Raw genomic sequence first — 11,915 nt, 5'->3', positions numbered from 1 at the left:
ACATGTCTCCATTTCCAAATAATCGCGTGTGGGAAACCGGAAGAGATCGTTATTTAACCGAATCACAACATTGGGTACTTACTTATGTACACTGCGCAGCAGCACGAGAACATCACGCATTCTAGATACAAGATGCAGTATATCTACTTCGTTTTGTTTTGCTATTATTTACATAGCCTAGCTATCGATAAGCAGCAGTGTTTTCGTTATTCAACATCCATACGACGAATGTATTACAAATTACTGATTACATTCGAATCACGTTAGAGTCACGTTGAATGATCAGCCTCGACATTCGTAATAACTGTCATAACATTTACAGAATGTTTCATTGAATTGCGCGTTTGAATATTTTACGAGGTATCACGGGTTAACTGCTTCGACGTTTGCGAGGAAATCGTGTGCAGTCGAATCCGAAAAATATAGCAATCCTAATGAGATAGATAGAACTAGACGTTCATTTATCTTCTTTCCGATGGGAGTAACATTTCGATCGCAGAAATATACAGTAAGAGAGAAAAGTAAATATATCTCCCACTTGTTTGGTCAAGCCAATTCGAACCGTTTTTCAAACCATTATTACACAAGACATGCAAACCAAAAACAAAAATTAGCAGACTGTGACCGTCTCTTTCCAGTGTACACAAAAGATTGCTAAATAAGGGGTTAGTTGCTAAGCAGTTACCGTATCGAATCGGAACAGACGGAATATTTGTGTTTCCTGCAAGATGATGCAAGAATCATCGACGTCGGTCAAAACGCTAAACAATCGGGGAAAAAAGAGATACAAAACCGGTAAGTTCTCGACGAAGATTTTATTCAAAATTTAATTAGCCGCCGAAGAGGCCCTTAAACGTTGAAATAATTGATTAGATGCTGATGAAAAATCGTAAAAGAAATTCAAAAGTCGAAACTAGGAGCCAGATCGAGCGGATCGTTTCAGTCGGCGCGGCGCGTGGTGAATGGCGCAAACGGAGATAGGAATTTCCAGGCTACAATTCCGATCGAAATAATACTGCAATACCATTATCTGATTGGTAAAATGTGACGAGCCTCCGTTTGACCGGATCGACCTTCTCATTATGCTCGAGCATCGGCGCCACTGACGTCTCCCGACAATTGTACCAGGTTAACCGGGGTGTTCTTCTTAATCGCATCACGCAGGAAACGAACGCAACGGCCAGCAACGGCGCAGCGATTAACTTGGAAGAAGAAGAAAAAAAAACGCGGATCGTCTCGAAAGAAGACGGCGCAGCATCCGATGGAATTTTTCTTGGCGCATGTGTTACGCGACGTTTGTCGAAGCGTTCAATTGAATATTAAAGGAAACGCATTCCCAAAGAGTGGCAACCGTTCCGAGTATGCGGCTTCGAAGGTGATAGGAAAAAACCGAGCGGTGCTGGTGTTTGAAATGCATACACAGCCACACACACACGAGTACATCGGGTGCGTGAATGCGTGTTGAAGCTGCATGCCGCGCCGGCTCGCCTCTGCGTTCCTGCTCGTCTGCACGTATCCGTTCCGAAATGCGTGCACGCATCACACCATAAATTCCTGTAGGTTTGTAACGTAACGAATTCCTGCGTGGCATCGCGGCTAGAAATTACGCGACGAACGGCTACGGGTGTCGAAGACGTAAATAGGGTAAACGTACCTGTAACTGCGGGTGTACGTTTTACCGCGGTATTTTTGAGATAAAAAATGAATAGTCTGCCCCGAATGACTGTTGTTCGCGTGATCGTGCAGCATTACGGACCTTGGAGTGGAGGAGCTCGTTACTGCGGCACTAAATAAAATCGCTAGGAATGTCTCTAATACTGCGGCGTGAAGAGGTTTTAAAGTTTTCAGGTTAGGTACCGATTCGACACACGTAGCCCAAGGAAGGAAATAATTTCATAGATCGATACGTCGTGCCGCGTTAGAAACGTGCAATTAACGAGAGAAAAACTCGATTATTCGCATAGAACGAATAGAGCGAGGCGAACCTATAAAAACAGCACAGCAGCGCAAGGAGTAAGTATGAGTGCAGGACATACAGCGTGCAGAAAGATTCTCCGATTAGTGTTCTGGCACAGCCAATGGAAAGCCGGCTACGCGGAGGCTCGGCTCGGCTCGAGTCGACCTCGACTCGTGGCACGTTCGCCTTTCAAGAAAAGCGTGACGAACAAATTTGCATGACGGTTGCGTCACTCCGTATCAACGGTTAACTGTTATTTTCGTTTCTACTCGTGTACGCACGCACGCACACGCACGCGGTTTACGATTTTCGTCGAAACACGTGAGTCGGATTTAATCCCCACCATTTCGGCGGGGCGGCTGTCGTATTGATTTGAGAAACGAACGCAATCGTGTATTGTACCTTGCTTCATCTTCTCTGACGCGGCAGTTTTTACAAGTTCGCCAGTTTCCTTTCTCCGGCCGCCCGTGCATACAGTCGGTCACGAAAATATTCGGGTACAATATCATATTCGATTCTAAGCTGACTACAGTTCAATTCTGTTCGAGTAAACTATGTATTCCTAAGAAAAAAAACGGCTTGTTTCTTAGTAGGGAATATCAACGCAATTATTTGCAAGAAACGAGCCGGTTTTTAGGAATGCATAGTTTATACTGTACTTGTACAGAGTTCAACTCAGTTTTATACATAGTTTCATATCCATTCGAAAAACACTGCTTAGAATCGAAAATTTTATTGTGGCCCAGTATTTTCGTGTCCGACTGTACATGCATATGCATACGTGTTAATAACTTGCCAGGTTTTACCGACGAGGCAATTACCGGTTATTTATGCATGTACATACAGCAAATGCACGAAGCTTAGCAACAGGAGCGTTCCAACGAATTTGAATGCGGCTTAAACGTACGTTCCGCAATGACCGTGTAGTCGACGAACTCAATGGAACTCGGAAACTCAGGTGGAGTTTCGAAATCGGCAAACATGACTTAGTTGTCTTATCCGTAGGTTGAGACGGTTATCTAAAGCGAGTCTGGGTAATTTCCGTAATTGTTCATTACTGCATGAGCTAAACACATCATGAGCTTATAATCTATTTCAACGTAAGTATGTATTGTGACTCGAAGTTTTGCGATGTATGTTTCAGCGTCTTTTCAACGGACTGGGACGAGAAGATAATCGTATCGGTTGAACGATGATCGGGGATCGTTATCAGAGTGGTTGAGCAATCTCTACGTCAAGAGATTCTTCGACAAGCAAAAATACCGACGGCATTATGTCGTCGCAACGGGGTATCGTCGGGAACAGTCTCGCGGATTTTTATTGTAATCGATCGATCGACCGTTTGTGAATTTGATCCAAAGTCCAAGCGCCGCAGTGGCATCAATAACAAGTTAACGTCCAGAAAATCCCCCGTTAATAACCGTCTGCGTCTACGACCTTTCGCAAATGGATTTCGATCTGCCGGCCGATTTTTCGTCAGCAAACACACCCATTCCGATAAAACGGCGGCCCGATAACGGCCCGATCCGGTTAGCGTCGCAACAAACGCGGCCGTGTAACGCAATCGATGCGTTATCTGCCGAGAAGGGCTGCGGATAAGCTCGCGCCCTTGGTGCACCTATTCTCGGTGCAAAGTCGGCCGATTTCACACAAAAAGGTTGCGAAACAGAACTTTTACCATTTTCTCTGCAATTCCAACAACTTAGAATTTCTCTAACAAAATATTGTTCACGTTGCGTGGGGCATACCAATTGTTCTAACTTCTCGAAAAGGTTCAAAATTAAAGAAGTTATCGTCTTTTTAAGAACATCGAAATACTAGTGGGAGTTGCTGTGAATATTAGGACAGACGGACTGTTGGAAGATGACTCGATTCGCTCGGTTACCAGGACGTAGACGAAATTCAAAGAGAACGAAGAAGGAAGGAGGAGGAGGAGGAGGAGGAGGAGAAGTGTACCGGTGGAGAATCCGGAGACAGGGTGCCCCCGGTGGAATGCGGGGGACAAGGGGGAGTTGTGCGAGGAGAGAGGTGGGGGATATTAGACGCGGGCCCGGAAAGGTGGAGGGTAAGTGGATAGAGCAGAGAGAAAGAGGGTGGGGAGAAGGGAAGAAGAGGTGCGGCGGCGGCAAGTTGCGAGGTCATAAATACATACTCGGAGGCAAAGTCGTACCCTTCTACGACGGGATTGGTCGAGCCTCCGGTCGAGCCTCCGATGACGACACGTAACGCCGGCACGACAGAAAAGCGGGGATACGACCGACGCACCGTGGAAAAAGGAACACATCGGCCGAAAGAGACAGGCTACGTCGGTAACAACGCGAGAGCAACAGAGACGGGAGGCAGCGAACAGCGAACAGAGAGAAGAAGAAAGGAGCGACCTTCGAGCGTTCGGACCGCGATTACGTGCCCGTCGCGTGCCTCGGCGAGGCTCACCTGTGGCTCAAAACCGACATCGTTCATTGTTTCAAGAAATTTTCGGACCGACGTCGCCGGACGTCATTAGGAATGCAAATCGAACTGCACGATATCGGACGGCGATCGCGTGATCTCGCGATCTGCCGATCGCAGCCGGACGGAATGCACTTTGCGCTTTGGGATTATCGGCTAAGATCCGTGCATCTCGCAACGGCCGTCGTTGCCCAGGGAACAGATATAGCGGAGAGCGGTGAAGATCGAGGAAATCAAACACGTGCAGCTAGTTCTGCGAAGGGTTAACCCCTCGCCGTGCGATCTCTCCCACAGTTACGATTTCTGGGGTAATTGTTGCCGGTAGTCTGCCATTCGAGGTCGACTGTCTTCTCAGGAAGGCTGAAATAAAGCACATTCATCCGAAGCCGTGAGATATCAAAGAAAATTCTGTTTATTGTAGTTTCGCGTTCACTGCGGCGAATAAATATTCACAAGAGAAAACTCAATCGTTATTTCGAGCTGAAATTGATGTACAGATCGCGGCCTGTTGTTTCGAGAGAGGACACCCGAAATATCTGCGCAGTCATAGAATGTCTGTCCCACTCCTTTGTTAGGAGCGTGTATTAATACGAGGAGGCAGAACAGATAGGGCGACGATATTTCGGATGTGCTTCTTCGAAAACCGCGAGCGTAATCGTGAGGAGGTGACGTCGACGATGTCTCGACGCCGGTAGACGATCGAGGGGAAATCTTGATGGACAGCGATCGGGAATGGAGTATATTCCGAGGAAAACGGACTTTCTTTTGTCGGTAATGATCGTGGAAGGCGACACGCGTTAGCGTTCCGTTCGAAATCGAGGTTGAACGGAACCTCGCTTCGAACGCCTACCGAGATGGATCGAGGATACAGACGCGCCAGGCTGGACAATACCCGGAATTCTACTTAGGGCGAGCGAAAGAAAAGACAGCAGGCTCGAGGGAGAAGGGAGCTGGAGAGGTAGGGGAGGTAGGGGAGGAAAAGGAACGAGGAGAGAAGGGCGTGGGAAGGGAAACCAGGGTGCCGCGAGGATGCTTTGGAAAAGGAGAGGAAGCCGGTCACAGGGTTTCGTCCCTGTCGCGGGATTATTTTCCCATCCGTTGAATGGACCATTCCTGCTGGCACAAGGGGCAACGATTACTCTGCTTCACCCAGAGAGACATGCAGCAGTAGTGGAAAGAATGGTTGCACTCTCCCCAAACGACCACGCAGTCCTGTTGCCGGCCGTAGAAGTCCTTCTTGCTCTCCGCCTGGCACCGCAGACACGCGTCTGAAAATGAAAAACGGAGCGGACGGTGAACCGAAGCCCAGTTTCACTTACAATTAGTCGCTAGTTCGATATACAACACGTCTTCATTATCTAATTTGAACTTTAGGTCTGTAACCCCTAAAACCCTTCGTTTGTTACATTCCTGTCGCGAATCTTATTATTCTTCTTACATTTCGTTCCAGGTAGTCGCGCGTAATTTTCGATGACCGAGCAGACTTTTCCATGCTGCCACCGAGTGAAACGAGATACCGTTCGGAAGCTTTCGTTTTGTCATTATGTGACCGTCGTCGTGTCTATCCGGTGGACACCTTTTTCTGGACACATTCCTGCAGCTTTGTCTAATTGGAACAAGCAATACCGGTTTATCAGACAGAAGAATTTACTTGATATCGGTATGTTCACAGATTCCTGATGCAACAAATAAAATCTGTATCGGGCTCGGAACCCTCGGATAATATCTCGAATTCGGAGGAATTCGAGACGATGAACAAGACGCTGGGGAGAGAGAAGATTGAGGCGATCTCGGCAGATGGGAGACATAAAGATCGTTGGAGGACACGGTTTCGATTGACGACGACGACGATGACAACGTGATAGAGAGAGAGAAAGACGAGGAAGACGAAAGACAACGGCAAAGAAACAATTCCTCGGATTAATCGACGACGATCGGCGACGATCTCAGGGGTTGTTTCTACTTGACCCCTACCGGGGGATCGGAGCAAATGTGTCAGCCGTGCCCCCAAGTCTTGATTGGTCGGGGCACCGGGCCAATTCGTCGATCGAGACGCGGCGACATCACGCAACGCGTCGATCGCGCGTACGCACGCGCCTTCTCGCAACTAGCTTGTATCGGACTCGAAACCGGCCGCGTTCTAGAGCATTCTTCGCCTCTTCCATTCGTCGTCGTCAGCTTCCTCCGCGGTACAGTAGTGCTCGCTCAACAGGGGTCTCAAGCGACATTTTCTACGCCTTGCACGATCATTTTTCTAACGGAATCAGACAACTGTTTTTCGACAATTTTTTGCATCGAGGTTTTGCATACGCATTTGTATAGTATCATTCTATCACGTCGAAATATTCCAAATTTGCAATTATTATATAGCAGCAAAGAGTTCTAGTTCCTCGGACAGGGTCGTGTAAACACGACTGGTAAATCGGTCTATTTCTATAAACTGCGCACGTAGCAATCGCAAGTGCATATCAAAAATCCCGGCAATCCACTGATACACTTGAAAAGATATAGGGGAAAAAGGACTGGACTTAAAATGTCTATTCCAAGATTATCTGCTACAATTGCAGCATTTCTTTTCTCCTCTAGTAGTTTTATTTTCTTATCTCGTCTGCTGACAAGATACCGCTGAGCACGCGGCACTGAGCGCTAGAGAAGGAGTGTAGGGATGGGCCGTGCAAATTTCATGCGGTACAGACTTAGGGTTTAACCCTTCGCGCTCGGAGTTTTTCTTCCGGGCTGAAATATTTCCACTTTATATAAATACGTTCAGTAATTTATCGAATAGGAAATTAATAATGCAATAAATATTTTGAATAATAGCAGAAGAATTATTAGTGGCGCCTCTCTCTCTCTTTCTCTCCGAGTGACCGCTCGAGCTCGTGCAAAAGCGAGCGGTACACTGTAGATGCGCTCCGGAAAAATGGAAACTTTCTTCCTCGCTTCCTAGCCATTCGCGGCTCGAAATTGACCGATATCCTTCGCCGGGAAACAGGATTTATCGACGATCACGTAATTAGAAATAAATTCGAGTAGGGTCAATCGCGGTTGATTGCAGTACGGCGAATAATTTATTGGACGAACGTATCGCGATAATACCGCACCAATTTTACGGTCGGCCACTGCGTGAACGCTGATGAAATTGCGATAGCTATCATGTTGCGATAGTTATACAAGTCCAGGCTATCGACTACGGCTCGCACGACGGTGCAATCGCGCCGATCCATTACGTACATCGCCGATTTTCGGCCTTAAACGAGCCGTTTAACGCGAAACTGCCGGCTCTTCCCTTTGTTTCGCACACGCGTCGGAAGTTTTCACAAAGCCGAACTCCATCGTTTCGCATTACCGTGGTCTATGGAACTTTTATCATGGCCATGGTCGCAAGTCAATTCATCGGACGACAATGTTAAAAGTTTCGTTCCAGTTCGCTTGCGAACTCGTAAATCCTAGCAGAACGAGCTCAGACTCAATTCTCTCATTGTTCTCTTGATTAGAGCCGTTCTTCGTTGATTATGCCACCTGTGTCTGTTTAAACAACAGTTACTCGAGTGCGCAACTACTCGGGAAATATTTAAATATTTCAACAACAGTCCAGATAACACGCGACGTCTTAAACACGTCCATTTTAGATCTGAACGGCTCACGACCTAAGCCTTCAAAGACCTCTGGAAGACGTTTTTGCGCTATCTGGACGGAAATAGAGTTCCTTTGACATTTTTCGATGAATCTCGACCGTTTCCGTGTCGCAATTTTATCGCATAATTAATAGTATTTATTATTTACATGAACGGTACGCGATTACAGACAGCGTCGTGATGTAGCGCGTCTGTCATAGTGCCGGTCGAGACGTTGATAACGGCTTGGTAATCTCACACTCAACACCGGCGTGTAATTTCAAGTTGTAAAAAAGAGAAAAAGATCGGACGAGTGTATGGTGCACGATATCGACGCGACGCGCGTATTGTCTTTTGCGTTTCGGAATCCTCTGATCGGAAGAATCCCTGGCGTGGCAACTGATCATCGGAGAGAACTTTCGCGTAATCGCGTTCCCCACGCGTCAGCTTGGCGCCCGCAGAATTTGATCCGAGTCTCGAAACTGCCAGGTAGTTTTCCGCTAACGATTCGTTTCATCGATTAACCTCTATCGATCATCGTAGTTGACCGTGTTCCGTGATGTAACGATACGCGACAATTGCCGGGTAAACTCCGCGAGCGGAGGAGAACCCGGAGCAAGAGGCGAGAAAGGAACGGTCCACGGACGAGCGTGGTCGTTCGTTTGCTCGATCGTCTGGAAAGCGACGTTTCAGGGCCAAAAACACGATTTTTCTAAACAAAAACATTACATAGCGTCGATCAAGAATGTACGCTGTCTAGTCAGCAGGAATTAATTGAAAATGTGCTGTCTCTTTCAATCATTCTTCCAAGACAAAAGTAGCATAACAGTGCTCTTGAATGCTCTTCATATTTTTCCATGGTCTCGTATTTCACCGATGCGGTTTTATCGGAAATGCATACATTCCACTGGCTATTTATTACTAGACTGTAGATTATTATGCTAAATAGACTACAATAATATCGAAGGATGTTACGTCTGTCTTATGCAAGCCACGCTAAAAATGATTTTATTCAACGATGATTAAACCCTTGAGCAAACACAGACTTGTTCCATTTCAATCATAATTCCAATCCCAAGTCGTATGGTTTCCGATCCGATGTCTAGCTATCAAGTTCGTACTATAAAAACGTGTCTATACGAGAAGCAGCGATGCAAATGCGTCTTGTTTTCTCGTAACGATATATGTACACGGTTAGGTATCTTGTTATTATACAAATCTGCATACTTTATGCTACGTTGTGCACAATACGAGATAAATTATCCACATGCACAACAAAATGCTACAAAACTTGTACTAATATCCTCCGACTCACACTGTCGCAGCGTGAACGAGTGAATAACTTCAGAGTAGATTTCGGCTGTGAAAAAACGTTGTAAAGACACGGTATTATGTCGGTCGTAAATCCTAGATCAACGGGGATCAGGGGACGCACGCGCGCGTTCACGGAGATAAGGAAATTTTAGATCTCAATTAATTGGCAGTTACGCAGCTCGGGGTCAAGTTCACAGAAACTCGGTAATTGTCTTCGCGATAAGACACACCCCGTTATCAAAAATCCGTGACACGCGTTTCTTTGCGTTTACAGCGACTCCCATTAATATATTCGAACACTCTTCGGAAGACGATAACTTTTTTGATGTGGGACCAGTCGATTCGAACTTTTTCCAGAAATTAGAATAATTGGTTTGCTGCGCAACGCGAAAAAAGATTGCAGAGTTATCGGTTTTTTGAGAGCGCCCGAATATTAATGGGAGTCACTGTGTACATGGATAGCAGGTTCCGTGAACCGTGCAGGAACATCATTTTTCAATTGACCGTGATCTTATCGTCCTGAAAACAGACCGGGGATCAAAGTTGACGCGGTCCGCACCAGCGGCTGATTACATTCAAAAGTGCGATCACAGATTCAGAGAGGTGGAAAGAAAAAGAACATTATTTTCCGACGATGTTTGGTCGACTAGCTGTGTAAACATCGCGTGCTAGAAGATCGACCTCTGCGTCAGAGGTGTCACCTGGAAAGGTGTTTTGCGCGTCGAGCAGATAGAGATCGCGGCGTAGAAAAATCGAACCATTCCCGTTTCGTAACGACGGATCGATGTTTCTCGGAGGGAGTTTCGCTTCGGACCGGGTCGCAGATCGTTTTCGTTTCACGGTCGAAGGTGCGACGCGCGACGCGACGCGAGCCGCGTAGCGTTTGTAACGTAACGCGCATCGTACGCGGAATTCATGAAAACGATACGAATTTCTCCGAAGGGAATCTGTTCCAGGTTCCGCGAACGAAATTCCTGGCTGGTGGCTCGTCGTTCCGTCGATCGGAAAGCAATTTCCGGTTTGATCGACCCACGTGGAAACGTTTGATCCTCGAACGGCGGAGGTCAATTTCGACACAGGTTGTCGGACGCGTAAGGGAGCAACTCGGTTTCGAGGAGATCTTTCCGATTTTTCTTCCAATCAACCTATCCTTTTTCGAACTTTTACGACGAACTACCTGCCACTGAAGATTCTGGCAATTGGGCCAAGTTACTGCGGCTTTTTCAGTAAAAATAGAATCGTGCTCGACTCGAATTTGACCTTGGTTTAGTACACTTCTATAGGTAGGATAATAAAACGGATCGATTGGTTTAACCAAAAATTGGCCCGCACATAAAAAATAAGGTCACAGAAAGCTAGGACGTATTATTGTATGTATATGAAGTATGATTTTTTTCTCTATCATTGTTTTACCTGGCAAATTGAAGGAGAATCGGTTTGTCGCAGTTGTTGTTTACGTGTTTAGCTAAAGGGTGTCTGAATGCATCTACGCATCGGTCCGAGGTCCTGAAAAACTTCCGACGTCGGAGGGTTAAACGACCAAAGTTTCCACTCGGCTGGTACGCGCGCGTTAAAAGGATCAATCTGCAACGATGCAAGCGGCAACAGAAGAATGGTAGGGCGGCAAAAATGAAATCTCGCGGGTGACGCAAAACAAACCGGTTATCCGAGCCATCATTTTTTCCATCGCGTTCGTCTATGTATCATGTACCGCGTGTTTCGCTTCGAGTTGAAAAATAGTCGGAGAGCTCGAGATACGTCGTTTTTACGACGAAATAAAAACACGTAACTCGCGTGCTCGCGCTTTCGTTCTCACCTTGGGTTCCTAGCTTCTCGGTGGGGAAGAGATTGTCCGAATTTTTTTTTTTCAAACGGAGGTACCGCTACTGTAATCCCAAACTTGATGCAATTATAATAATTTTCCTCACAGTTTTAGCGATCTTAGAACTGTTCTAGAAGCAAAGCTCTCTCCGAGTGTTTAGAAGAAACTCTGTGCTGCGAGTTTCGTAGGTGCTCGGCGGCTTACGATCTCTGAGAAAATGCAGGCGGAAGATGGAAAAGCGATCTGTTCGAGCGAAGGGAGGCTTCTTAGGTATCGGACGGTTGCGGCGAGCCAGACGAAGAACGAATCTTTCGATCGGATCAATGTCCGAGATGGCAGCGAGCAGACGAGAAAGCGAGGGAATCCGCGGCCCGTAGACTGCGGTACATACGTACGTATGTACTTACGGTCGCGATCGAACGAGGTCGAACGACTGGAACCTTCCGCGGGAAGCTCAAAAGACGCCGGCCATCGACGTTGTAAAGTGTGACGAGCCCGTACGTATTCATATGGGCGTTCCGCACAGAATTCGTTGCCTCTCAACTATTTCGTTCTGGACCCGAAAACCCGAAATACAATTTTCATTCGAAAATCAAGAGAATGTTATTCTATGTAATCTGTTTTCTCATTCTACAGGTGGGCACTTTATGTATAGAATACAGACGAATCGAATGATATTCAAACTGTCCCGAATAATGGTGTGGAAATTTCGACTGGCGCCTCAGAGTCATCGTTCGAGTGCAAACGGTTAAAGAGAAAA

General features: G+C 46.6%; 1 protein-coding gene across 1 annotated transcript in view; it reads right to left on the bottom strand.

The window, feature by feature from the left end:
- Nucleotides 1-4,801: 4,801 nt before the first annotated feature.
- LOC143209046 (RING-box protein 2-like) overlaps nucleotides 4,802-11,915 on the bottom strand; it is a 31,081-nt gene continuing 23,967 nt past the window's right edge. Inside the window, exon 2 of the mRNA XM_076424197.1 lies at nucleotides 4,802-5,673. Coding sequence (XP_076280312.1) covers nucleotides 5,489-5,673 — 185 coding nt within the window. The 3' untranslated portion in view covers nucleotides 4,802-5,488. The remainder of the gene's footprint in view (nucleotides 5,674-11,915) is intronic.

The sequence above is a fragment of the Lasioglossum baleicum genome, chromosome 5 (assembly GCF_051020765.1).
Source record: "Lasioglossum baleicum chromosome 5, iyLasBale1, whole genome shotgun sequence".
NCBI classification, from domain to species: domain Eukaryota; kingdom Metazoa; phylum Arthropoda; class Insecta; order Hymenoptera; family Halictidae; genus Lasioglossum; species Lasioglossum baleicum.
The sequence above is the reverse complement of the archived record's forward strand: the minus strand, read 5'-3'. Positions and strand labels throughout refer to the sequence as shown.